General features: G+C 44.4%; 1 protein-coding gene across 1 annotated transcript in view; it reads right to left on the minus strand.

Moving 5' to 3' along the window:
* ATP10D (ATPase phospholipid transporting 10D (putative)) overlaps positions 1–27,033 on the minus strand; it is a 48,242-nt gene that overhangs the window by 11,535 nt on the left and 9,674 nt on the right. The window contains exons 3-14 of the mRNA XM_060247360.1: positions 26,642–26,846; positions 24,021–24,106; positions 23,019–23,125; positions 22,022–22,153; positions 20,294–20,509; positions 16,381–16,583; positions 13,703–13,885; positions 10,299–10,617; positions 8,951–9,057; positions 6,397–6,523; positions 3,620–3,804; positions 816–1,125 (exon numbers count right to left, since the gene is read on the minus strand). Coding sequence (XP_060103343.1) covers positions 816–1,125; positions 3,620–3,804; positions 6,397–6,523; positions 8,951–9,057; positions 10,299–10,617; positions 13,703–13,885; positions 16,381–16,583; positions 20,294–20,509; positions 22,022–22,153; positions 23,019–23,125; positions 24,021–24,106; positions 26,642–26,846 — 2,180 coding nt within the window. The remainder of the gene's footprint in view (positions 1–815; positions 1,126–3,619; positions 3,805–6,396; positions 6,524–8,950; positions 9,058–10,298; positions 10,618–13,702; positions 13,886–16,380; positions 16,584–20,293; positions 20,510–22,021; positions 22,154–23,018; positions 23,126–24,020; positions 24,107–26,641; positions 26,847–27,033) is intronic.

The raw sequence follows: 27,033 nt of genomic DNA on the forward strand, positions 1-27,033 counted from the left end.
TTTTGATCTTGCTTGTCCTGCTTGTACTGCATGATAGGTCATTAGTACTTTGACTGTATACAGTCTTCTTTCCAGGAATATGTGAAGACAGTGATCTGTTCAAAAAGGCTGCCTGAGCAACCGGTCTCCAAGGTAACTTGTAATTACAAAGAATCTGGAATTCTTATAGATCAAAACATGGCCTTCAACTGGTCTGTAGCTCATCTCTGGTTTAGGCTGGCCCTGGGGACCTGTGTTCCTACAGCCTTTATCCAGCTCTCTGATGTTGCTACTGCTGGTAATGTCTACCCTACACCAGTGGGGACCAGGAACATGCAGGGATGGGATATGTATGCCAGCAAGTGTTCCTGATGTTGCCAGCTGTTGAGATGCAAAGAGACAAGCAGAAAGCGCCCCTCGATGCAGGGTGCTTTCTGGCAGTTCCAGTTGTAACTGTTTCTGGTTGGTGGGGTTTCTCACTTCACGGACAGCTAGAATGTGGCTCCCAGTTCCAGCTGTGCATATGCCAGCTGAGGAGGGGACCAGATAGCACATGATATCGTGGAACTGCCAGGTGTTCTGGTCCAGAGACCGAAGGTTTTTTATGAGCTTCACTTGAGCAAGGCAGCCCAGACATACAACACCAGGTCGATGCACATCAAAGCATTCATAACCTGCACAAACTGGGATGAAATCATCATTATTATGAACATTACTACTTATTAGCTACCTATGCAGCTTACAGTTAACCCATGTGCCCTAGGACTATGTTCCGAGTCAGTTTTTCAGTTATCAAAAGACAGCACTTATGCTCCCCTACGAGACAGGTGACTCACCTATAGCCAGAGTCATCACTTTGAGCTCCTTTCTCACCAGCTTCACCAGGTGGCTCTTTTGCAAGGGGGTTGCTCTGCAGTAGATGACAGCTCGCACCCGTACTGTGAGCTGCAGGAATCTGTGGCATGCAGTTTCATGCAAGGCAAAGTCTAAGGTTGGTCCATCTATAATTAGGCCAATGTTGGGCTGGGGGATGTTGCCAACTGAAGCTCTGGGGATGTTCAAAAGGTCTGCGACATGGCTTTCTTTGGGACAGAGACAGATCTTCATTTCTTCTAAGATGTTGTCTATCAGCTGTCCACAGGCATCCTGGATGGGAAAAGTAAGATAATAATTCAATCTTGGCTTTTGGTACAGTGTAAAAGATGACTTGCCAACAGCATACACTGACCTGAGGCTGAAGGAGTAATCATGGGGAGGGAGGGGGGAGGTAATTGAGCATTACAGCGCCATTACAACTAGGGCACATGGGTTGTAAACAGTAAGACAGAATTATTTAAATTGGCGTTTAATAAATAACGGGAAGGTGACCACCATCTTACCACCCTGCAGCACTGACACCGGAACCCTTCCAGTACAAATTCAGAGTGCCAAATAATTATTTTATAACATTGTCAGATGCAGTGCTCAACAGGAACTGAAACCCGCCATTTGGATCTTAGCGACTGTATTGGAAATTATACTATATTTTTTAATTGCTTTGAACTGTCAAATTGTTTTAATGATGTTATTGTATTTTGTTCTTAATACTATGTTTTGTCAATTGTTGTTAGCCGCCCTGAGCCTGCTAGGGGAGGGTAGGATATAAATGCAATAAAAAATAAAATATTTCCCCCCAAAAGAAAAAAAAATCACACTGGATGAATTTTACAACTTGTCCTTTGTATGCAATATGTTATGGGTGTTCTTTAACCAGAACTAGGGGTATATATAGATTCTAGGTGTATGGCGTGGAAAGGAGAGGGATATAAATTGAATAAATAAATGAATAAATAAATATATGACAGATTATTATAAATAATCAGTGACATCTGGGAAACCTGCATTTCTCATCTCCAGTATCTGCATAATTCTTTTTCCTACTAATTTATAATAACCTTTTTCTTTCTCTTGCACTTTCTGCTTTCATCTCAACTTCTTGAAGTCACCTTTATGTAAGGTTACCAGGTCTGTAATGAAAAATACTTGGGGACTTTGGGGGTGGATCTGGGGGAGGGTGGGATTTGGGGAGGGGAGGAGCCGCAGTAGGGAACAATGCCATAAAATCCAACCTTCAAAGCCATCATTTTATTCAGGGGAGCTGATCTCTGCCAGCTGGAGATCAGTTGTAAAAGGAGGAGATCTCCAGGCCCCACCTGGAGGCTGGCAACCCTATTTAACAGTTATGACATGTTTTAGCACAAAAGCATGTCTTGCATGAAACAGTATCTCCCAAAACAAATTTGAAACAGAATCGTACAATATCAATATATCCACCAGAGGGCGTAACGATCACGTAAAAAGGAACCGGCTTCATTTTGAATGCTGTTTTCTTTACCAATAGACTGGATAGTTTCAAAGAGAGAGAGAGAAAAGGTTTTTCTCCATCAGAAAGGCTTAAGTAGATTAATTTCCTGGAATACTCCAAGTAATGCCATTTTAATGAGATAATTCTCAGCACATTAGTGCTAATCAAGCTGGGCTGCAGGAAGATATGACAAAGAGCAACTTACAAAAATGACATTTGTTCCAATTTCCAAGACAAAAGCCTCCTAATCTGTATGGTCAACATAATTTACTATGTTTTCAAAGGCATTTTACAACTACTGACTAAAATGTAGATCACTTCAGAGGGTAGCAATGTGGGTGTACGATAGATTTGAGTCCAGTAGCACTTTACAGACGAACAAGATTTTTGGAGTATACGTTTTTGAGAGTTAATGCTTCCTTCATCAGATACGAGCCAGAATGGAGATCTCTGAGTGCTTCTATCCCAATCAGAAAGTGGGAGGGCTCTTGCAAAGAAGAAACTCATGATGCAGAGGTAATTATGCGCATTGAAATCAGTTTGATTAGAAAGATGTAGACAGGGGCAAAAAATTAGAATCTGTAGTGAGATAAGAATCCTATGTCTCTATTCAGTCCTGGGTGGGTGGGGAGTGGGCTCCATTGTTCTCAACGTGTGAATGAACTAATGAATGATCTATTGAATGCAGAGTTAACAGACGCCAGCAAACTATGGTGGGGAGAAGAAGAAGAAGAATTGCAGATTTATACCCTGCCCTTCTCTCTGAATCAGAGCGGCTTACAATCTCCTATATTTTCTCCCCCCACAACACCCTGTGAGGTGAGTGGGGCTGAGAGGGCTCTCACAGCACCTGCCCTTTCAAGGACAACCTCTGCCAGAGCTATGGCTGACTCAAGGCCATTCCAGAGTCCACGCACTTAACCGCTACACCAAACTGGCTCTCTGGAGGGGAGTTTCTGGGGGCTCCCTTGGATCCAGCTAGTGGCTGCATGGATCTGCAAGGTGATGACGAGAATAAGCCATCCATGTTGCCTTTTCCCATACTGCTCTTGGCCCTTTGGTGCCTAGCCCGTGTCCCTTGAATGAGTCAGCTATGGAGTCCCAACCAGCCCAAGGTATTTTCTTCCTCTGTCTCTTTATTGGATGTGTTTATTTTATTTCTTTGTTGCTGCTGTTAGCTGCTTTGGCTTCCTCCGGGGAGCAAAGGGAGACATAAATACTTCAATAAAAGGACTGTGTTGCAGCAGTGCACTGGACTCGACAGAGGGAAAGTTACAGCAGCCCCGTCATTTTCACCTGATTGACAGCCTTGAGAGTGAAGAGCCTGTCAAATGGTTCCAGCAATCTACAGGCGTGGGCCACGTTCACCGCAGTCTCATGTTTATCACCCGTCAGCATCCAAATGGTGATCCCAGCTCTTCTGAGGGACGCTATAGTGTCTGGAACACCCTCTTGCAAGCGATCTTCAACACCAGTAGCCCCTGGAACACCAATCATGTGGATTAAGTGCAACGTTAAGAGAGAGAAAACAAACACATTAGAATGCTAGCTGCAGGTGACAGTTAAATGGAGTTGAAAAAATTCATGTTTATCCTATGTAAAATATGACAGACTTTGAACATAAGAACATAAGAGAAGCCATGTTGGATCAGGCCAATGGCCCATCCAGTCCAACACTCTGTGTCACACAGTGGCCAATATATGTGTGTGTGTATACACACACACACACACATATATATATATACACACATATATACATACTGTGGCTAATAGCCACTGATGGACCTCTGCTCCATATTTTTATCCAATCCCCTCTTGAAGCTGGCTATGCTTGTAGCCGCCACCACCTCCTGTGGCAGTGAATTCCACATGTTAATCATCCTTTGGGTGAAGAAGGACTTCCTTTTATCCGTTCTAACCCGACTGCTCAGCAATTTCATTGAATGTCCACGAGTTCTTGTATTGTGAGAAAGGGAGAAAACTACTTCTCTCTCTACCCACTCCATCCCATACATAATCTTGTAAACCTCTATCATGTCACCCTGCAGTCGATGTTTCTTCAAGCTAAAGAGCCCCAAGCGTTTTAGCCTTTCTTCATAGGGAAAGTGTTCCAAACCTTTAATCATTCTAGTTGCCCTTTTCTGCACTTTTTCCAATGAAATCTCACGTCAAGGTACAAAACCTTGCAAATGGGTTGGTTCCTGAAGATTTCCAAAATGGTTTGATCGCTAGGAGGGAGCCTTTTGCATTTCGGATGTATTGAAGTGGTCTACCACAATCCAAACAGACCTGCCCAAGGAACAAATTTTGTGTATGGATTTTTTTTCCCATGAAGAGCTTGAGAAAAGAAGTCAGGGTGTAGGTGGGGGGACCCATAAGAATCAGGGCTGATTTTGCAGTATCTGAAAATACATTTGTTGTCTCTTGGTCTGTTCACAGCTTCCCACCATCCAAAAGCATTACGTTCAGGCTCCCAAAATCTCCTTCAGATTCCCGGACTGAAAGAAGTTTGATTGTCCACCACTAGAGCCAGAGCATTTTCGACAATAGCCCCCGCTCTGTGGAATGCCCTCCCCGAAAACATCAGGGCCCTGCGGGACCTGCCACAGTTCCGCCAGGCCTGTAAGACCCAACTGTTTAAGCTTGCCTTCAACAGTTAAGGGGAGGTAGCAAATGTCCCACACCACTGACTTTCCCAGTGGACAAATATAGATATTCAGAAACATCGACGTGCATCTTGGATTTTATGGTTAAAATGTGTGGAATTGATTTCGCTGTATATTGTTTTTAATATTCGTGATGGTTTTTAACTGTTGTTAGCTGCCCTCAGCCCATTAGGGGAAAGTGGGATATAAATCTGATAAAATAAAATAAATAAATGAGAGAATTTCTTCTCCCACTTATGCTGGGCTATCAGCTTCCCTTTGCGAAGCCAAACTGAAATTGTATGATCCTTTGCTATGTCTAATACATAGTCTTAGATCCCCATATAATTTTATATTACACACATCTGCATATAACATAGTGATATTTAATATATTTTACTGTCTATTATATTTAGCTATTCCAAGGGGTAATTTTGTAGAAAAATAGGTGGTGGAACTCATTAGCATATGCCCCCCCCAGCCAAAAGCAACCCGATGCAAGAAAGGAGAGCCCCAGGTGAGCGAGGCCTGCTTGGCTAGAGATCCAGCCAGCCCAAGCAGGCCTTGCTCACCTGGGGCTCTCCTGGGCTGCCCCCCCCACAGTCAAAAGGCCAGCAAGTCATCCGCTGCCCAAAATCATAAAAGAAGTGGAGAAAGGGTGGTGCAGGCTTCTCCTGGGGTTAATGAGGGCTGCTAGGGTGTGTGGCAGAGCCCCTGGTGGCTGGCTGGCTGCCTGCTCTCCTAATCTAGGGATTGTTATGCAGCTGCGCCTACTGTTCAATGGACAAGGTAGGTGGGGGGGAAGAGGGGGAACCCTCAGAAAGGTTCAGGAGCTGCGTTCCTGTGAGCTCCTGCTGAATCTGAGGACTGGCTATTCCACTAGTGATAAAGGGAGGAAGGGGTCCCCTTTGCCCAGCCAGAAGGCTATGCTGGGAATTATAGGGTTTCCATGAAGAAAAGCCATATAGGGAAGGAGTGATAATATGGAAGGGAACAGGCTAAGACTGAGTGAGCTGTGAACTATTCTGGAGTCAAGTAGCACCTTTAAGACCAACTAAGTTTTATTCAGAACATAAGCTTTCGTGTGCTCTAAGCACACTTCATCAGACAAGGAATCAGGTACAGATGATGCAGTGTGCTTCTAGGCACACAAAAGCTTACATTCTGAATAAAACTTGGTTGGTCTTAAAGGTGATACTTGACTCCTGCTTTGTTCTACTGCTTCAGACCAACACGGCTGCCGATCTGGATCTGTGAACTATTATTCTGTTTCAAATTATTTTTTGCTCCTCCTTCCATCAAAAAAGATATTGTTGCTGTCAAAAGCAAATCTTGAATCAGACCTGTGACTCGACTGATGTACACTTGGATTAGGACCGGAGTCTACATTTTAAAGTATTTAGTAGAAAACATTGTTTTCCAACTCACCGAGCAAAGTTAAATTGTTCTCAAGCCTCAAGGCGGACTCCAGGAGCAGTTCCTCCCTTGAATCTATGTCGCTTTCAGCTCTGCAGTGCTCCTTTAACCACACCTCATACTCCAAGTCGCTCATTACCTGCAGAATCGGCAAACGTATGGACTTGTCAAAACAATACAAATTAAAATGTCTGAGAAATGGCAAACCAATGATTCTCATCAGTCAATCAATCCAATATTTTATAAGCAGCTTAAACATGATGACAGTGAAAATAAACGCTGTTTATACTCAAGTCAGGAATTTAGGATTAACACTGTTATTTCTCCAGAATGATGGGAGTTAGAAAAGCAATTGGAAATTTCAAGATTTATATGGCAATACTAGAAGCCTCAAGAGCCAAGACAGGAGAGTGCTTAGTGCTAAATGACGATTTAACTATAGTGGGTGTTTCAGAAACATGATGGAATTGGAGAAATCAATGGAATACAGTCATCCCTGGGTATAAGCTCTATAGGCAGGACAGGGAGGGACCTGATGGGGAAGGAGTCGCTTTGTACATTAAAAGGGGCATATGGTCAGGTTAAAAAACTTTGTGAGAATGAACCCCACAACAGAAGTGAGATGGGTGAAAATGCTGAGCCCTAAAGGTAATTTAAAAACGGGGGTATAGTATCTTCTGTGTCAACAAGGCACCATGATTGAGTTGCTTTTGCTGCCCTCCCTCGACTCTTTAAATATCTAGTTGCTTAATACCTTTTTATAACTATTTACTTTAAAAGTATTTATATGAAAGTATTTAAATAATAACTATTATAATACTTATAATTTTAAAAAAGGTAAAGGTAAAGCACCAGTCGTTTCCAACTCTGGGGTGATGTTGATTTCACATTTTCATGGCAGACTTTTTACGGGGTGGTTTGCCATTGCCTTCCTCAGTCATCTACACTTCCTCCCCCAGCAAGCTGGGGACTCATTTGACCGACCTCGGAAGGATTGAAGACTGAGTCAACCTGGCGCTGGCTACCTGAACCCAGCTTCCACCAGGATCGAACTCAGGTCATAAGCAGGGAGCTCAAACTACAGTACTGCAGCTTTACCACTCTGCGCCATGGGGCTCTTAATACTTATACTACTTACTTTTTAAAAACTGTCCATTTAAAGAGAAAAAAATTTGGCTGTTTGGGGGCTTGAACCCAGGACCTTTTATAGTTGCTAGACCAATGTGCTACCCACCACACCACAGAGGCTTTGGTATTCCTTTGTGAATAGACCTTCTTGTATATTGCAAGTGAACCAGTCTGGTCGGGTCCCCCCCCCCCCACCCGAGAACTATGTTGCTTTATTGTATTGCTTGACACTGGGTTGTTACCTGATAAATATTTTTCTAAAAAGAACGTCTTTTATGGCAGCACTTTTCCTAGTGAAGGACTAAGGTGGGGGGTGGGTGGGATGGAAGCTGCCTGGTGCATCTTCTAGCTGGAAAGCCAGTTTGGTGTAGTGGACTCTTATCTGGGAGAACTGGGTTTGATTCCCCACTCCTCCACTTGCACCTGCTAGCATGGCCTTGGGTCAGCCATAGCTCTGGCAGAGGTTGTCCTTGAAAGGGCAGCTGCTGTGGGAGCCCTCTCCAGCCCCACCCACCTCACAGGGTGCCTGTTGTGGGGGAGGAAGGTAAAGGAGATTGTGAGCCGCTCTGAGACTCTTTGGAGTGGAGGGCGGGATATAAATTCACTATCTTCTTCTAGCTTCATAATTTGTGTTTACAACAACATCCTGCTCTGCTCAAGAAACTTGGAATTCTAACGTGTTAAAACTTTTTTTTTTAGCCATTGGGGAGCGACTACCAGGAATGATGGGAAGGGGGAGTGGCAAGAAACCTGGCTAACACTGGAACTGCAGAACTCAATATCTGAAGCAAGACATGGCAAAAGGAAATACTGCAGAATCGGTGAATCAGGTCTGACACTCTTTAAAGCACTGGCAATAAGAGGCAAGTGCCAAATGCTGAAAGAGCCTCTATGTATTCTGTCAAGAAGATGAAGATGATATTGGATTTATATTCCCCCCTCTACTCTGAATCTCAGAGTGGCTCACAATTGCCTTTATCTTCCTCCCCTACAACAAAGACCCTGTGAGGTAGGTGGGGCTGAGAGAACTCTCACAGAAGCTGCCCTTTCAAGGACAATTCTGCGAGAGCTATGGCTGACCCAAGGCCATTCCAGCAACGGCAGGTGGAGGAGTGGGGAATCAAACCCGGTTCTCCCAGATAAGAGCCCGCACACTTAACCACTACACCAAGTGAAAAAGGTAGACTTTTTCATGTAATAAATGAAATGAAAACTGCCCTCCCCCTGCAGTGAATGGATTCTCCATGTGTTCTCTGGATAGGATCTGTGTCTCCATGCTTCCAGATGGGGTACTGCTGCAGAGATTGTGCCATGGTTGTTCACCAGCCTCTCTGAATTAGATTTTCAGCTTGGGAAAGGACACCTGCCTAATACAAAGACTGCCTTATCCCGACAAGCGTAAAACAATAGTTTTCTCAGGGTTCTATTGTTATCTTACCTTTGAAGCGATACAGAGAGTGCGCAGGCCTTTTCGGGCATATTCATCTATATGTCTCTGAGTTTTTTCCCTGATTCTCTGCTTTTGTATATCAAGCATGCTAATACCTGAAGATTAGAGGAAGAAGGAAATACATATGTGTTAATAGCCTAGGCAAACTAGATCAATTAATCCTAAACAGAATTAACCCTTCTAAATCCCCCAAAGTCAAAGGGATTAGAAGACAATAATTTAAGCGATTTTCTAATTTAAAACAAAAATACTTGTGCTGAACATTGTCTACTGACTCAATATGCTTTGGGCCCTCTCAAGAAATTAGGGTTGCCAGATTTGACTCAGGAAATATCTGGGGACTTTGGGGGTGGAGCCAGTATCGAGAGTGTGACAAGCATGACTGAACTCCAAAGGGAGTTCTGGCCCTCACATTTAAAGGGAACGTGCTCCTTTAAAATGCCTTCCCTCCAAAGGAAATAATGAAGGATGGGGTATCTTCTTTGGGGGCTCACAGAATTGGATCCCCTAGTCCAATCTTTTTGAAACTTGGGGTTTTTTTTAAGGAGAGGCACCACATGCTATGTGGAAAATTTGATGTCTCTATCTCAAAAACCAGCCCCCAACTGAGCCCCAGATACCTACAGATTGTTTCTCACAGCTTTCTGAGAACCCTGAAGTGGAGGGTGGGGACAGAAGGCAGGCAGATTATGGTAAACTGAGAAAGAGTTTCACAGGAGTCTGGTAGCAACTTAAAGGTTAACAAACGCTATTTCACCACTGGTGGGGGCATCGGGAGCACAAAAAGAAGAAAGCCCTATGGAGCTTCTCCCCCCACCCCCGCCCCCATCACATGGGTCACAAGTTGGCCAGCAGTTTGCGCCTGTCTGGGCTAGCTGGCAAGGGAGGAACACCATGGCCATCGGGCCTAGGTTGCCAAAAGCCCTTCAGCTGGTTCTAGAGACAAGGTTCCATAGTTGTGGGCCACAATTCAAAATGCATTTTAACTAGATGTTACTAAAAAGGTAAAGGTAGTCCCCCGTGCAAGCACCAGTCATTTCTGACTCTGGGGTGACGTTGCTTTCAAGGTCTTTTTATGGGGTGGTTTGCCATTGCCTTCCCCAGTCATCTACACTTTCCCCCCAGAAAGCTGGGTACTCATTTTACTGACCTCGGAAGGATGGAAGGCTGAGTCAACCTGGAGCTGGCTACCTGAACCAACTTCCGCTAACTACATTTAAAAAGACAGTTTTTCAAGTGACTGTTTCGTACCTGACAATACATTATTAACAAGATTTGCATTTTTTAAAAAAACAGCTGGATCATTTCAGAAAGCCAGCCAAGGCGTCATCTTTACCTGTGGGTTCCGGCTCCAGCAAATCCATTATGGCGGAATCCGCCCCTTTCGTGTACACCACAACCTGTTTCAAGATAGGGTGCCTAACCACCACTGACATCCGTTTCCGTAAGGAGTCAAAAGGCAGGATGTGCAACAACTGAAATGTTAAAGTTCCTAAAGGAGCAAAGTCTACTGTAACCTGATCAGGACTCCTTGATGTTAAGGTGCACGAATATGCTCTGGCCGCATGGACCAGGGCTGCTTCGTCAGGACTCTCCGCCTCGTAGCACAGCTGAGATTTAGAAGACAGAATAGAAGAAACACCGTGAATTAATAACTGACAAGCATCATGATCAATGTTCCCTCTAAGCTGCAGAGTCTTGTGAGCAAAAATTCTACTTTGTGAGCTGCTGGCATTAAAGTTGTGAGCTACTGCATCAATTACTGTGCTCTGGGGTTATCCTTCCTGAGCTAAGACAAAAACGTGTGAGCTGGAAGCTAAAAATCTGAGCTACCTCACGCTAACTCAGCTTAGAGGGAACACTGATTATGATGTACAGTTTCAATAAATATTGAAATGTGTTGATATTTCATTCCAAATATATATATATAAAAAGACCTCAAAGTTCATATCCTACTCATATTCATTCACATCATTCCAAAGACTCATATCCATTAGATATGAGACCAGGAGAGCTGGTTTGGTGTAGTGGTTAAGTGTGCGGACTCTTATCTGGGAGAACCGGGTTTGATTCCCCACTCCTCCACTTGCAGCTGCTGGAATGGCCTTGGGTCAGCCATAGCTCTGGCAGAGGTTGTCCTTGAAAGGGCAGCTGCTGTGAGAGCCCTCTCCAGCCCCACCCACCTCACAGGGTGTCTGTTGTGGGGGAGGAAGGTAAAGGAGATTGTGAGCCGCTCTGAGACTCTTCGGAGTGGAGGGCGGGATATAAATCCAATATAAGTCCCAACAAGTTCTTAAGTATTTAAAGTGCCAGTAGCAGTCTTTTCAAGATTAAAGTGCAGTCAGAATGGGAAAAAAAGCAACACAGTCTACAGCACAAGCACAGACTGAAAAATAAGGACTGCATTCCAGCCCCTTATTGAAAAAGCACATGGAATGGACTTGCAAAGGCCAGCTGACTCCAGACATCAGAGGCAGTGAGAAGGGGTCGAATCAACTATCCAGGACTGAATACTTCAAGCTCAAGCACTTTTTCCCCATTAAGAAGCTGCTTAACGCAGAAGATACTGGCAAGCCCTTGGATCACTGCTCAAGTTGCGAAAGGTGACCAGCAGCAAGGAACCCAGAAGTGCTCTACGGATCCTGCGCCCCTGAAGAAAATTAAAAGTTCAGCTTTGGAACTGTGTTGCAGTGGCTGAGGCAGAACAAGCTGGAGCTCAAATCCAGACAAGACAGAGATGATGCGCTTTAGCTGGGAAGGCTGATGCTTTGGAGGGTCTGGAACCAACTCTTCCACCAGCTCAGCTAGATCTACACTGTGCTGCCCTCAAAGAGAACCCAGAAACTACAACTAGTACAAAAAGCAGCAGCTTGACTAATATGTCAGGCCCTAGGTGATGGGAACACATCTTGCCAGGTTTTTTTTTAAAAGAACTACAGTGGTCGTGAGTTGCAGATTCTGAGTTCTATTCAAAGTGCTTCGCAGACTAAGTGCCACATATCTGAAGTGCCACGTCTCCCCATGTGGTAGCTGCTGTCTTCTGGCTGCCACCTTCTGTTTGTTCCTCTGCCTATGGTGTCCTGCTAGGCACCTACTAGAACCTTCTCTACAGTAGCTCTCGCATAGCGGAATCGGCTCCCTCAGGGGGTGAGTGGGATGCTGTCTTATAAGTTTTTAGGAAGTATTATAAAGTCATTTTCTTTACCAGGGTTTTCCCCAGGGGTTTAAGCTGCAGGGGTTCAAGCTGCGGACACGAGGAGTGTCAATGGAGTTTTATTGCATGTTATATATTTCTACTCTTGAAAGTGAGCAAAAGAAAGGCAGGGTATAAATATTTCAATAAAGAACAATGCAATCGTAAGTGAAATTACACCCTTCTAAGCCCACTGACTTCAACTGACTTAAAAGGGTGTAACTCTGGTTAGGATTGCCCTGAAAATCTTAGGTTTAAGATCTTAACAGCACTTGGATTTTTAACAAAAGTGGGGGCGGAATCCAAGCTCCAAAAAGATTCCAGTATACGTCTGAGAGAACAAGCAAAGTATATATACTTAGACTGTATTGTAACTGGGGAGGAATTTGGAGAATTAAGCAGTTTTTCAACAAAGTAAGGTTTATTCAGTATAATGATTTTTCTTTGTGAGTACACTCCATCATAAGCTTTTCTAAAGCAAACATTCATCTGAAGACAGACCTAAGGGTGACTTTCCCCTTCCTTACATACCCAATGCTATGCATACAGTGACAAGCAGGGACCAACATCCCTGAATGCCAACTTCCAAAACTAGGTTCTTTTCACACATTCAGAGGTATTTTTGTGCCTTCACATAAATGCCTGATTTTATTTATTTACCATTAAATGCACATAAGCCCTTGGCTTTCCACCAAAACTGAGCTCCCAAACTGGGTCAGACTTTTAAAATTGATGTCAAATATGAAGCAGCAATAAAAACAAATTTTGCAGCAGTACAGAAATAGATAAAATTATCAGCACTTAAAAGCAAAGAAAGCACATTTTTGTAAACACAGAGATTTGTCATGCACCATTTGTTGGAACAAACAAAAAGATGACCCCATCCTCCTAATTTAAATGTTTATGCCATTAAAGGTGACCGACTGACTACTTTAAACGTACTGCTCCCCCTCAATACAAGCCATGATACAAAACCCCAGAAAATATCCACGTCAAGTTTTACTTTGTGCCTAACTTCTTTTTACTGGCTGTGCAACACATATAAGATCACTGGACCATGTGGTTTAACTGCAATGCTGATGTCTTTCCCATAAGCAAACCTGTCAAGCCAAGACAGGAGAAAGATAATCATTTATAAAAGACATTCCTTGTATTCTCTCCATACAAACTACAAGAAAAAGAAGATATTGGATTTACATCCCGCCCTCCACTCCGAATCTCAGAGTGGCTCACAATCTCGTTTATCTTCCTCTTCCACAACAGACACCCTGTGAGGTGGGTGGGGCTGAGAGGGCTCTCACAGCAGCTGCCCTTTCAAGGACAACTCTTGCAAGAGCTATGGCTGACCCAAGGCCATTCCAGCAGGTGCAAGTGGAGGAGTGGAGAATCAAATCCGGTTCTCCCAGATAAGAGCCCGCACACTTAACCACTACACCAAACTGGCTCTCACTACACCAAACAAGGCATGAGAGGGAAGGTTATTAAAATTCTGCAGCAGGCTGAGATGTGCTGAGGAGGACCTCAGGTTTTCCACCACTGTCCCTCACCTTTTGACTCGCTTGAGTAGGTGTTGAAACGATGACGGTGTTGCAAATCGCCAGAGCGATGAAAAACTCAGTGATGTACACTGCCTCCGAGGTCATGTGCTCCCCCATGGAGCGTTCATACACATTGTAAGAGATTCGACTACATTTCTGCATTAGCAGTATGTCTGGTACAACATCAGTCTCCTGTTGGTTTTTAACAAAAAAAAAAGAGAACATCACAATTCTTTAATTAATTAATTCTTAATTAATTACTAGGTTCTGTAAAATATTACCTTACTGTAATATTACTGTAAAATATTACCTTAAAGTATTGTACTAAAAGGGATGTATTGCTCTCACCTGGATGCCCCAGGCTAGCCCGATCTCACCAGATCTTGAGCCCTAAGCAGTTTCAGTGTCTGGCTAATATTTGGGTGGGAGACCTACAAAGAATGTCAGGCCTGCTATGCAAAAGCAGGCAACAGCAAATCTCTCTCAGAATGTCTTTTGCCTTGAAAACCCCACAAAGGGTTGTGACTTGAAGGCACTTCTCCTCACCAATAGGGTTGTGTTACTGGTAGGCCCAGTTGGAAAGTGGAGGTAAAGACCTGGAATTCCTGCTCTGTCGCTGTATCTACCACCATCCCTTGGGCAAACTGCCCAAGGCCCCACCTTTAGAGTGTCCCTTGCTTCCTGCCTTGAAGAAGCTGACTGAAGGGGTCTATACAGCACACCCCCTAGGTGACTGGCAGTGGCTGGGCAATAGAAGCCTTTCAAGGCTGGCGACACTGAGCAGGAATTGTCCCCGTGGCAATCACAAAAACAAAAAAAGCAGGCAAACCCACAGTCAGGAGTATTTTGCTAGTTGCTCAGGGCTGATTAAATCCTGGAAGGAGAGATGTGGAGGGAGGGCAGGCTCTGCCAATTGTTTCCCCAGTCCACTATGGGTTCCCACCTTGTCATACCCTTAAATGTGCAGAGAACAAGGGCAGCAGAATGAAGCTTGCCAGTTAGGGTGGTCAGGTTCCCGTTGGCCATCAGTAGGGGGGTGGGGCTAGGATTGCCTGCTCCAGCTTGGGAAACTTTGGCGATTTGGGGGTGGAGCCTAAGACAGGGACTTCAGTGGAGTACATCGCCATAGAGTCCATCCTCTAAAGCATCAATTTTCTCCAGCGGAACCAATCTCTGTAGTCAGGAGATGCATTGTAATTCCAGGGGATCCCCAGTTCCACCTGGAGGCCTACAATCCTACTTGTCTGGTTGCTTTATTTCACTTGCCATTTCAGAGGAAGGAGAGATAAATGCCCTACCGGTGGTCACCCATTGCTGCTCTTTACCACGAAGAAGTAATTGAGCTTATTCATTCTCTCAAACCTAACAAGGCCCCGGGTCCAGATGGTATCCCAGCAGAGCAGAAGGTCAATATTGAATGGTGGTCTAACTCTCTCGCCCACCTTTTGACATTAACTGATAAGGGCAGCATTCTCCCTGACTCCTGGTTGAATGCTATAATAGACCCCCTTTTTTAAAAAGGGTGATCCTAATAATATTGATAAAAATAGACCTATTCGCCTTATGTCTATTCTAGGGAAGCCTTTATGCTAAACATCTTAAAAAATTATCTGAATGGATGTCTGAGCATAACTTCCCGGAAGAAGTAAGAGCCTTGTGAGCCTTGCCCAGTACCGCAAGGCCTGTAACACAACTCTGATAGTAGTATATGAGGATACCCAAGGGAGCTGAAGACACTGGAAATAGCATTAGCGCCAAATTGTTTTAATCTGTTTTAATTGTTCATTGTTTAATCTGTTCAATGTTTTAACAGTTAAAGTTCAGAACTGATCCAAGTGGGCAGCTGTGTCGGTCTGAAGCAATAGAACAATGCAGTAGACAAGCTGCACCTTTAAGACCAACTAAGTTTTATTCACAATGTAAGCTTTCGTATGCTCTAAGCAGACGTCATCAGACAAAAATGGAATGGCAAGTAGGCCTTAATATAGAAATAGTGGGCAGTGTGTTGGTATATAGAGTCATGGGAATGTTTTTTGCAGATTAAATGAATCACAAATTGGGGTCTGTGTTTGTTAGTGTTTAGCCGCCCTGAGTTTGCTTCAGTGGGAAGGGCAGGATAAAAAATAAATAAAACTTACCAGGCAAAGAACAAATTGGTTTTATGGCAAACCATTCCACCCTTGGGTCACTGTTCCACCCTAGCCTTCCTAGCTGAGAAATATCTTCATTTTCTAGCTAATCTTTATCGTGGATGGATTGCATAGTCAGGAAACCTCATCAATCACAAAGGAAGAATTCCCCTAGTTGGCCAGGCAGGGAAACAGAACACGACACCTTATCCATGCATTGCATTGTTGCAAGAGCAACCTGTTCCCCCCAGTTTGCACAGTTCTAGGCAGTGGCGGAGCCCCTGGAGATGCCAAACACCTGAAGTTTATGTGGTTAGTTACAAACAAATAACTCCACCATTTTAAATCACTAATCAACATGAATGAGCAGGTAGGCTAGCAGTACAGGTAGATCTGCAGGTATTTTGGTGACCAGATTTATTTAGTTTGATGCCTAATGCTTTAATTATTATTTGTCAGCTGCCTTGAGCTCCTAGGAAAGGTATAAGTATCTTATTAAATAACTAGTGAGCCTTAAAGGAAACTTACAAGGCTGAATTAGATCTGTGGGGCACTTACAATGGGGCTGCTAAAGGCCAGTTGCCTCATGGGGCACGATCCCATTCCAAAACTGCTTCCGTGAGCCTGGTGCGAGGACTTGCTGCTCAGAAATGTTTTTATCTCAGACATCTTCACTCTCGAAAACTGCCTCGAACTATGTGAGGAAAGTGGCAGGTCCTCCTCTTCTATATCATTGTCTTGATATAGCTTTAGCCTCTTAGCTAGAGAGAGAGAAAAAATACATGCAGTTTATGTATATTTTAACATTTCTACCCTGAGGCCATGGAGCTTGGTTTATATTAAAAATGGCCACTCATTTAACGATGAAACAGACCTGCTGTTCTCACCCAGCAACTAAAGTAGAAGCAAGAGACAGACTGCAAGGGTACGTTCTGGTTGTCAGAATGCATGAATAAACCATAGTTTGGAAAATCACAGAAATGTGGTACAGAACATAAAAGACACTCAAAGCACTGTATTTTTTCCTGTTCTTTCTTGTTTTGTTGGCTACCTGAAACAGTTTATTTTCTTCTTCTTTTTTGTTTTGTTGGCTATATAGAAAGGCAGGAAAGCTGACAAGGAAAAAAATACACTGTTATAATGTATATGTAGCATCTATTGTTTTTATTGGTCGAGTTGGGTTTTTAAAGTTTATGTCTGCCAACTGGCCTGTAAGCCGCCCTAAGACTGCTTTGGCAGGGAGGGCAAGGTGTAAACTAAATGAATGAATGAACAAATAAAATTAAAACCAGTGCGATGTCTGAACTGAGGTGACACATGACTGCCCTCTTCCCAGTTTGGAAACCTTTGAACTTCTTCATTAGTACCATGTCTCATTTTAACCAAGTGCCTCTTCCAAGGACATGTTTCCTAAATATTATTAATTAGTCTTTCAGCTTTATTCTTTTCCTCTTCCTGAGACATACTATGGAAAGCTTTTAAAGATGTCTATTTCTGGCTTTGTTTTCATGCATGTAATTGGTTCCTCAATATACCCACCAGGGGGCACTACTGGCTTCTCCAACAAAGGGTTCCAGCCACAGGGCTGCAGTTTCTATCACAGGTTTGGATGAGTCATTCCTTGTTGCCATGGCTTCTGGTTTGGATTTCATGCAGATTTTGGCCTTGTTGTTTGAATGGCAAACTTTTGCAGTGATCATTAGGGAACGAGACTGAACTATAAACCATGCCAGCAGAGACTTTTTAAAATATAATATAACCCTTACAGGAAAAAACACACACACACAACCCAGATAGGATAAAAATGCCAGTCTGCTTGATCTACTGCTGTATCTTACGCAGAATGCATTTCCTTGGCTTCCACAGGAAACAATAAAAAGTCACCATCTCGTTGAAGTCCAGGATGCAGAACAGGCAAATCCCAGGTCTTTAATGAATTTTTAAAATTAACGATTCCAACATTTACATCAGTTTCTGCAGACTGTGAGCGATTCACGTTGAACGGAGGAGGGGGACTGGAAGATGGAGGTATGAGGGGAACCTCAACCAAACCTCTGCTTCATACAGCAAAAGCTGAACCTCTGTCTTTAAACAGCATTACAAAAGTGATGCTTAAGGCACTCCCAAGGCCAGGACTGGATCCACATGCTTTTTGAGGGGGGGGGAAGAGGGCAAAATTAAAAAATGGCGCTCCCTTATGGGCCATTCTGTCTTATGGTCCCATAGAATACAATGGACTCCATGCCCAATTTGGCACCCCCCCTCCATTGGTGCCCAAGGCAAGCACCCCCCTCTGCCCCTCCTAGATCCAGCCCTGCCCAAGGCCATAGGTATGCTCAAGGGAATTTCTGACTAAACACTCAACCCCTATGACATAAAAAGGCTGCTTCTGGAAGTAGGTGGGGGAGGGGTGGAAAGTTATTCCAACTCTTTTTGGTTTTTTTGCTGTCAAGTCACAGCTGACTTCTGGCGACTCTGTGGGGGTTTTCAAGGCAGGAGACGTTCAGAGGTGTGTTTTGTCCTTGCCTGCCTTCACCTCGCTACCCTGGCTACTAGCCACAGTGTATTGTTGGAACTCTCTGTCCAGGGCAGTGATGCTCTGTATTCTTGGTGTTTGGGGGGGCACAGGGGGAGGGCTTCTAGCCCTACTGGTGGACCTCCTGATGGCACTTGGGTTTTTTGGCCACTGTGTGACACAGAGTGTTGGACTGGATGGGCCATTGGCCTGATCCAACATGGCTTCTCTTATGTTCTCTTATTCTCCCACTCAAATACTAGCCAGGGCCAAGCCTGCTTAGCTTCTGAGATCTGAAAAGAGATCAGGCCAGCCTGGGTTTATCCAGGCCAGTGACCTCTCCTCTTATTGGTTAATCTACCAGAGAAGGTGTGATAAAGCATCTTTGAAGATTAGCCTTCTCAAAATTTGCAAAAAGGTGCTGATTTCTGCACACATTTGCCAGCCAGGTACGATGCCTACTTTATTCAGTATCTTGATCTGGCAAACGGAATATTCCAACTGTTTTTACCTGTGGTATTGTGGGCACACCAAACTGTGTCGTTTGCATGGAGACTTGGTGCTTATGTTGCTGTTGCTGTCCTATTGTGTTTTACTGTACCGTTTCATTGTCTATCAGAATAATGCTTCAAATGCAGATGGAGCCCAACTGCAGATTTTCGAAATGAATAAATCCATATTCTTCATAACACAACAGGTCAGTCCAAAGTACACCAATTCACAAATAAATTCAGCCGAGTCCAATGGTGTTTACCGCCAAGCATTGCTTGAGTGCTTTGGATGCATCTAATGAAAGTGTTATGAAGAAACTGGTTTTGCTGGACTCCATTCTACAATGACATATAGATAAACTTGGCATTTACACAGTGCTTTAGAATGTCCACAGAACCTTGTAGAAGATGATGATATTGGATTTATATTCCGCTCACTCTGAATCTCAGAGTGGCTCACAATCTCCTTTATCTTCCTCCCCCACAACAGACACCCTATGGGTGGGGCTGAGAAAGCTCTCCCAGAAATTCCCTTTCAAAGACAGTTCTGTGACAGCCAGGGCTATTTTTCTAGCAAGAGCTCCTCAGCATATTAGGCCATGCCCCCTGATGTAGCCAATCCTCCTGGAGCTTCCAGTAGGCCCTGTATGAAGAGCCCTCTAAGCTCTTGGAAGATTGGCTACATCAGGGGGCGTGACCTAATATGTAGAGGAGTTCCTGCTAGAAAAAGAGTTGACATCTATGGCTGACCCAAGGCCATTCCAGCAGCTGCAAGTGGAGAAGTGGGGAATCAAACCCGGTTCTCCCAGATAAGAGTCCACACACTTAACTACTACACCAAACTGGCTCTCAATGTATGCATTACTGCATAATACATAATAGTAATGTATGCATTACTGTAGTTGTTCTAAAAGCAGAATTAAACTCCTGTATTACAGATGGGGAGGTACAATCTGCAGGAATGGATCTACATGTTTGAGGGAGGGCAAAATTAAGAAATGACGCCACCTTATGGGCCCATAGACTAGAATGGACTCCATACCCAATTTGGCACCCCCCATCTGGCAGTGCCCGGGGCAAGTACCCCCTCTGCTCCCTCCCTAGATCCAGCCCTGACAATCTGGCCCAGTCTCACCTGATCTTGACAGCGCTGGAAGGTAAGCCCTGCTTAGTACTTGGATGGGAGATTACAAAGGAAATCCAGGGACACTATGCAGAGGCAGGCAATGGCAAGCCACTTCCGAATGTCTCCTGCCCTGAAAGCCCCACCAGGGTTCTTCGTAATTTGGCTACAACTTGTCAACACTTTCTCCCAGCACATTACAGATGGAAAGGGGGCTGAGACTGAAAGGCAAGTGGCTTGTCTATGATACCTTAATGCATTCACTTCCCAAATGCATGGCCAGACGCAAACCGTTGGAACTTTTCATACTTAGCCAGCTATTCCATTCTATCTCAGATTTACCGTTTTCTTCATGTCCGTACTCCTGCCCTGCTATGCTACACCTCCGGAAAACCATTTTGTTCTCTGTGAGCGTCCCGGTCTTGTCTGAAAAAATATACTTGATCTGCCCAAGGTCTTCAGCAATATTCAGCGCTGTACACTTGATCGTAGAGTCTGTCTTTTCATTGTAAAAATCTATGTCATTCTGGATTAAATAGATTTGTCCCAATTTCACAACTTCAATGGAAACGTAAAGAGAAACTGGAATCAAGACCTGTCAAGGAAGGAAGGAAGGAAGGAAGGAAGGAAGGAAGGAAGGAAGGAAGGAAGGAAGGAAGGAAGGAAGGAAGGAAGGAAGGAAGGAAGAAAGAAAGAAAGAAAGAAAGAAAGAAAGAAAGAAAGAAAGAAAGAAAGAAAGAAAGAAAGAAAACAATAATTTAGTACAGCTTTATTCACAGTGCCAGATCATGTTCTAATTTGCATTGAAAAACATCTGGATCAGCTGTGTCATATTCAGAAAGCTCCAGGTTTCTGATATACTGGAAGTGGCAGCGCTGTGAAATTACCTGTAATACAATGATCATCCTCCAAAACAAATAGAATGCTCCCAATAATGGAGTGATGTCCTGTTTTCCATCAGAATCTGTAACACTATACAGAGGGGGCTGTGAATATCTATTCAGCCAAAGCCCATGACCTTTAAAAAGGAAAAAACGGGGGGAAATATTAACAACATCAAACTATAAATGATAGTGCACTTCAAGGCCCTGGCCTTAGCGTAATACAGAATGCAAAAAAGGTCAACCTCTAGTTAAGATTTTGTATTTTAATATTATCTATATACTTCCCAAATCTATAATCCTATGAGCACTTAGAGGAAAAGCAATCTCACTGATGTATTTTTCAGTAATAAATTTTCAAAAACACAACACTTTCCAATCACTTTTATCCAGGGCTTTTTACGTAGGAGAAGCCCGGCAGGAACTCATTTGCATATTAGGCCACCCCCCTGATGCCACCATTATTTCACACAGAGCTTTTTGGTGGAAAAGCCCAGCAGGAACTAATTTGCATATCAGGCCACACCCCCTGATGGGACCATTGCTCCACACAGGGCTTTTTTAGTAGAGAAAGCCCAGCAGAAACTCATTTGCATATTAGGCCACACCCCCTGATGTCGCCATTGTTCCACACAGAGCTTTTTGGTGGGAAAAGCCCAGCAGGAACACATTTGCATATTAGGCCACACCCCCTGTTGGCACCATCGCCTCACACAGGGCTTTTTTAGTAGAAGAGGCCCAGCAGGAACTCATTTGCATATTAGGCCACACCCCCTTATGCCACCATTGTTTCACATGGGGCTTTTGGGTAGAAAAAGCCCAGCAGAAACTCATTTGCATCTTAGGCCAACTAGCCAGCCGGAACTGCGTTCCTGTGCATTCCTGCTCCACAGTTTGAATGTTTCTCATCTCTGATGACCAGTGATGGGCAGCAGAATTCTGACAGTCACTCGGCTGGGGGACCAGGTGTGAGAAAGGGAGCTGCACAAACAAGAGGGAGGGGCTATGGCTCAGTGGAAGAGCCTCTGCTTTGCGTGGAGCAGGTTGGCGAAAGTTCAATCCCAGCGAAAGTTCAATCCCTGCGTGGAGCAGGTTGGCGAAAGTTCAATCCTACTTCAGAAAGCAGAAGAGCCCAACTAAATACTAGAATGAAAGAAGGTGCAGCCTGTATCTGACATACACAGCTTACCCACAGCCGCTATAGAACACATCACTATCAGAAGCAGGACACACCACAAGATATGGCCGTTCACCCTCTTCTCAAGTCTGCTCCGCTTGTGACGAGGCCCCATATTGTTCAGCATCGCTTTGGTTTCATGACCTTTGGACACACAAAACAGATTTGATTAGGGTTAGGCAGTGGCGACCCAGATCAGAAGAAGAAGGAGACTGCAGATTTATACCCCGCCCTTCTCTCTGAATCAGAGTCTCAGAGCGGCTTACAAGCTGGCTGGCAAGGGGATCCCTTCCCCCGCAAAGAGCTTTGTCTGCTCCCGACGTGATGATGTCACTCAGAAGGGTTGTCGTCATGCCGGACATTTCACATGGAGGCGCTCTAGCATTTGAGTGAAAACTCTATGGCACCATAGAGTTTTTAACCCAAATGCTGACGCATCCCCTGCACAATGTGCCTGGTGCTATGATGTCACTTCTGGGTGACATCGCCATGCTGTGCATGTGAGGCACATCCTCCACCCAGACCCAGGTCAGACCTGGCAATTTAGACTCTATGGCATTATATCCCATCGAAGTCCCTCCCCTCCCCAAACCTCACCCTCCTCATGCTTCACCCCCAAAATCTCCAGGTATTTCCCATCCCGGAGCTGGCAACCATACAATTGATCCTTCCATGGAATCTACAGACATCAAAAATACCTGTGTGAAAGCTAAGGAAAGTCAAGACGATTATACAGCATCTTTACTAAATATTCTTATTTTGTGATATTCATCCCTTGGAATCTAAAAAGGATTACTAATTTTAAAAATGGCAACCTGAATTAGGAAGGGGTAGAAGCAAAGGGACCCCTCTGAGCCTTGCCCGGCACTGTAGTGGGCATTTTGCTAGTGCTCTGCATTTCACTGTAGCTCTCCAGGAGTCTTTGTGCTTGTGGACCTGACAGCAAGGGAGGCTTCCTTCTGTCTGTAGTCCAGGATTGGTACAGTTCACACGGTCGGCAGCAGCTCACCTGCATACACCACAATGCCAACAACAGCTTCCGTGTTTCGGATCGTGCATCCTCGTAGGAGCAAGTTCTCCTTACTCAGGCCCACGTGCTCCTGATTCGAATGCTCCCTAGGAGGACGTAAGACACAAGCCAGCTGTGATTGTGCTCTGCCTGGGAGACTCACAATGGCTGGATGCAATCGGCCAGCCAGGAGTCCAGGACTATTCCACGCCCTCTTCTCTCCATGTCCTAAATCTGCCCCAGGTGGTAACTAGCGCCCCCAGGTCTCCCAGTAGAGCTAAAGCAGGAGACCTCCCACTGGCAGCCCTTGAAAAGAAAGGAAAAATCGGCGTTGCGCTGACAAGCTTATGTCAAACCTAGCATGACCCTGGAAGTGATGTCATCTGTCGGGTAACACTTCAGGATTCTTAGAGCATCACCCTGACATGATGACATCACTTCTGGCGTCGCACCAGAAGTGATGCAACAGTATTGGCATGACACATATTAAACCAGTTCAGCTCCTGCCCCTTACCAGAATCTGGAAATAACAGAAAAACCACCAGAAGCAATGAAATTTACACGGAAATGTATAAATACGTTTAGGTGCAAGTTTAAATGAAACTTAAAACAAAACAAAACTAAGGAACACTGAGCTTTCAACATATGAATTTTCCCACAGAGTCTTTCAGTAGCCCTGTAAATCGGCTTCCTTCGAGTAGACTCAGTTGTGGGTGAATGCTTTTTTCCTCAGTGCCCAACTCCTAATGATGTGGAAAGAGTAAGGAAGGAACCACTTATGAAAGGACTCCTCACAGTTTTGATCACTTCGTCAGCCTCCTTCTTCCGATGTTACACAGAGCCTCAGCTCAATTTTTTCAACATGGGTCTACGCATGCTCTCATCAGTTGCTGCCGGCTTTCTCCATTCTCCCAGATAAGACTCCACTACACCAAACTGGCTCTATAAATGTTCTTCAAAGGGATACAATGAACAACACACAGTTTGTTCCAAATTACTTACAGAAAGCCCCGGAAGCTGTTGAGGTCATTGTTAGGGCTCTCACATTCTATTTTACTTGAGAATTGTCCTGGATCAATTTCACACTCCTGTATGTGAACAAGGGAGGAAGAGAAGCCGCTCAGACATGGACTGCAGCAACGGACAGGAAGAATAAATTCTTCTGCCAGTAAAGGCTGCTCTTCGTAAGCTGTGGAGTCTTGTGGGCAAAAATTCTACTTTGTGAGCTACTGACACTAAAGTTTGGGCTGCCACTCCCCAGGTAGGAAGCCTGGAGAGACCCGTGTTCACTAATATGACTTAGCAATTAGTCACATGTCCTAAAATTTATCAATATTACAAAGTTTTCACAGCTTAATGCTTTTTAGAACCAATTTACTTAGTATTCAAATCCACAAATTCATACAATTAATGAATTCCACAGTTCCCAAAAACATACGATTTTAAGCAATAAGCACACTTTAATTCAAAAGAATACAAATGCTGACACTAACAAGGCAAAAATAGAATGAGTTAATAATATGTATAAGTCACTGAGAGAGTCCACCAAGGACAAAAATTTCTGAAAGTGAAGTGTCCTTGTAGGTGCAGAGACCTCGCTGATGCAGTAGCAATATAGTCGTACAAAGATGCTGCTGCTATAGAACAAGGTGAAGACTCGAAGAATATGAATGAAGAGCTTATGATGAAGTAGTAATAACACATTTCCTAGGTAAAAAACCCCTGTGTTTCAGTGTTGACCTTGTCTGCCCACTCAGTCAGAGAACCGCTAATGCCATTGGAAGTAATTGATTAACTTGCGCATATACTGTTTTTGAGCATTGGTTCCAGATATTATGAAGTAAAGTGGGCAGACGAAGGTCAACACTGAAACACGTTTTTTTTTTTTTTTACCTAGGAAACGTGTTATTACTACTTCATCATAAGCTCTAGCCACAGAGGGGAGCGAGAGCAGTGGTAGCTGCTTACCTTGGCTCTTCATGATTGGCAGGCCAAGTCAGTATTATCAAAGCCATGTCACTGCTGGGTGGCCCAAAGTAATTTCACCAGGGCTTTTTTTGTAGCAGGAACTCCTTTGAATATTAGGCCACACACCCCTGAAGTAGCCAATCCTCCAAGAGCTTCCAGGGCTCTTATTACAGGGCCTACTGTAAGCTCCAGGAGGATTGGCTACATCAGGGGAGTGTGGCCTAAAATGCAAAGGAGTTCCTGCTACAAAAAAGAGCCCTGAATTTCACTAACCTTCCTTCCTTCCGCAGGAAGAGCTGCAGGAAGGAAGGAGGGTTATAAAAATCACTTCAGGCTGGCACAGGCTGGCTTTAACGATACTGGCCCGGCCCACCAACAGGAAGGGCCATGCCACCCCCCCCAATGCCCCTCCCCCCCAATTTTAAGCCACAATCTTTGCATGTTGTGCCAGCACGAGGCGCAAAGAATCGCTTTGGTGCTCCTTCCAGTGAGGCGAACAGCTAAGATTGTGGCTTGAGATTGGGATGGTGCTCTGAAGATCCCCATAGGGGGGGCTTGGCCCCTAAAGCCCCACTGCTGACTATGGCCTTGTCCTGTCCCTTACAACCAGGGCAGGCAGAAATGGGCAGGTGAAGTTTTTCATGGCATGGAGGTCACTAATCTCATCAGGTAAATCACATCCCACTAAGCCTCTATTAAAGGAACATGACATTTTCCCTCAAGGCTGTTGGCAACATTAATCAGATGGCTGATCTATCATGGCCTTGTTGTCTACTCTGATTGGCCGCAGCTCTCCAGGGTCTCAGGCAGAGGTCTTTCATATCACCTATTTCCCTCTTTTGAACTAGAGAGGCCAAGACTGATCCTGGACCTTTACCATGCTAAGTAGATGCTCTCCCGCCAAGCTGTAATCCTTATTTAGAAAACATTTATCATAAAATGTTATATCCCGCCTCTCACAATTAAACCCCATAAAATACAATTTATTAAAAAAAATACAGCAAATGTGACTAGAACTGATCCAGCATAAAGCTACAGCCACTGCCCATCATTCACACGCTCAGAACCCACAGAAATCTGATTGAACCTTAGAAAGAAAAAAATTGTATCAGTTTTGCACTAGCAAAACCAGAAAATAGGCCGGCCTTCAAAAGCCCCGTGGCACAGAGTGGTAAAGCTGCAGTACTGCAGTCCAAACTCTCTGCTCACAACCTGAGTTCGATCCTGGTGGAAGCTGGGTTCAGATAGCCGACTCGAGGTTGACTCAGCCTTCTATCCTTCTGAGGTCGGTAAAATGTGTGCCCAGTTTGCTGGGGGGAAAGTGTAGATGACTGGGGAAGGCAATGACAAACCACCCTGTAAAAAGTCTGCTGTGAAAACGTCATGATGTGACATCACCCCAGAGCTTGAAACGACCGGTGCTTGCACAGGGGACTTCCTTTACCTTTTCTAAAAAGTCACTCACAGGCCTACTGCCTAGCAAAACATCCTACATCTTACCAGGGAAGTTGTCCTGTGCACCTGCTCTAGAAGACTATTCCAAAGGGTGGGCTCCGCCACAGAAAATGCTGCTGGCAGAAATGTGGACTGTGAAGGGACAACCTTAAGGTGTTAAGCAGAACTATACAAGGACAGGTGGTCCTTTGGGAGTATACCTGATTTCCAAATCCTCTCGCCACCTGCCTCTGCTTCAAATTGGTCTCTCCATCAAGGCTGGACGTTTCAATGTAGCAGGTTCCGTCTGCATCCGTGGAATATATCAGCACCATGTCGGCAGGGATTTCCTCGTTACAGGACAATCGGATAATATCTCCAACAGTCACATTTTTCCAGAATCTGTCTACGTATGCTCTTTCACGTCTGAAAAACAAGGGGAGGGGGAACACCCTACCTTTAAAAGCCATGTGTAAAAAAAAAATGCTGCAATTATAAATCATTAATGACGACACGCAATAAAATCTATTAAACTCTCTGTAGCTGGGGGCTGGGGATGCATTTGTAACTGGATTGCTCTGCCATTACATGGAGAGGGGGAAATGCTGACTAA

This window comes from Heteronotia binoei, chromosome 9 (assembly GCF_032191835.1).
Source record: "Heteronotia binoei isolate CCM8104 ecotype False Entrance Well chromosome 9, APGP_CSIRO_Hbin_v1, whole genome shotgun sequence".
In the NCBI taxonomy this organism is placed as follows: Eukaryota; Metazoa; Chordata; class Lepidosauria; order Squamata; family Gekkonidae; genus Heteronotia; species Heteronotia binoei.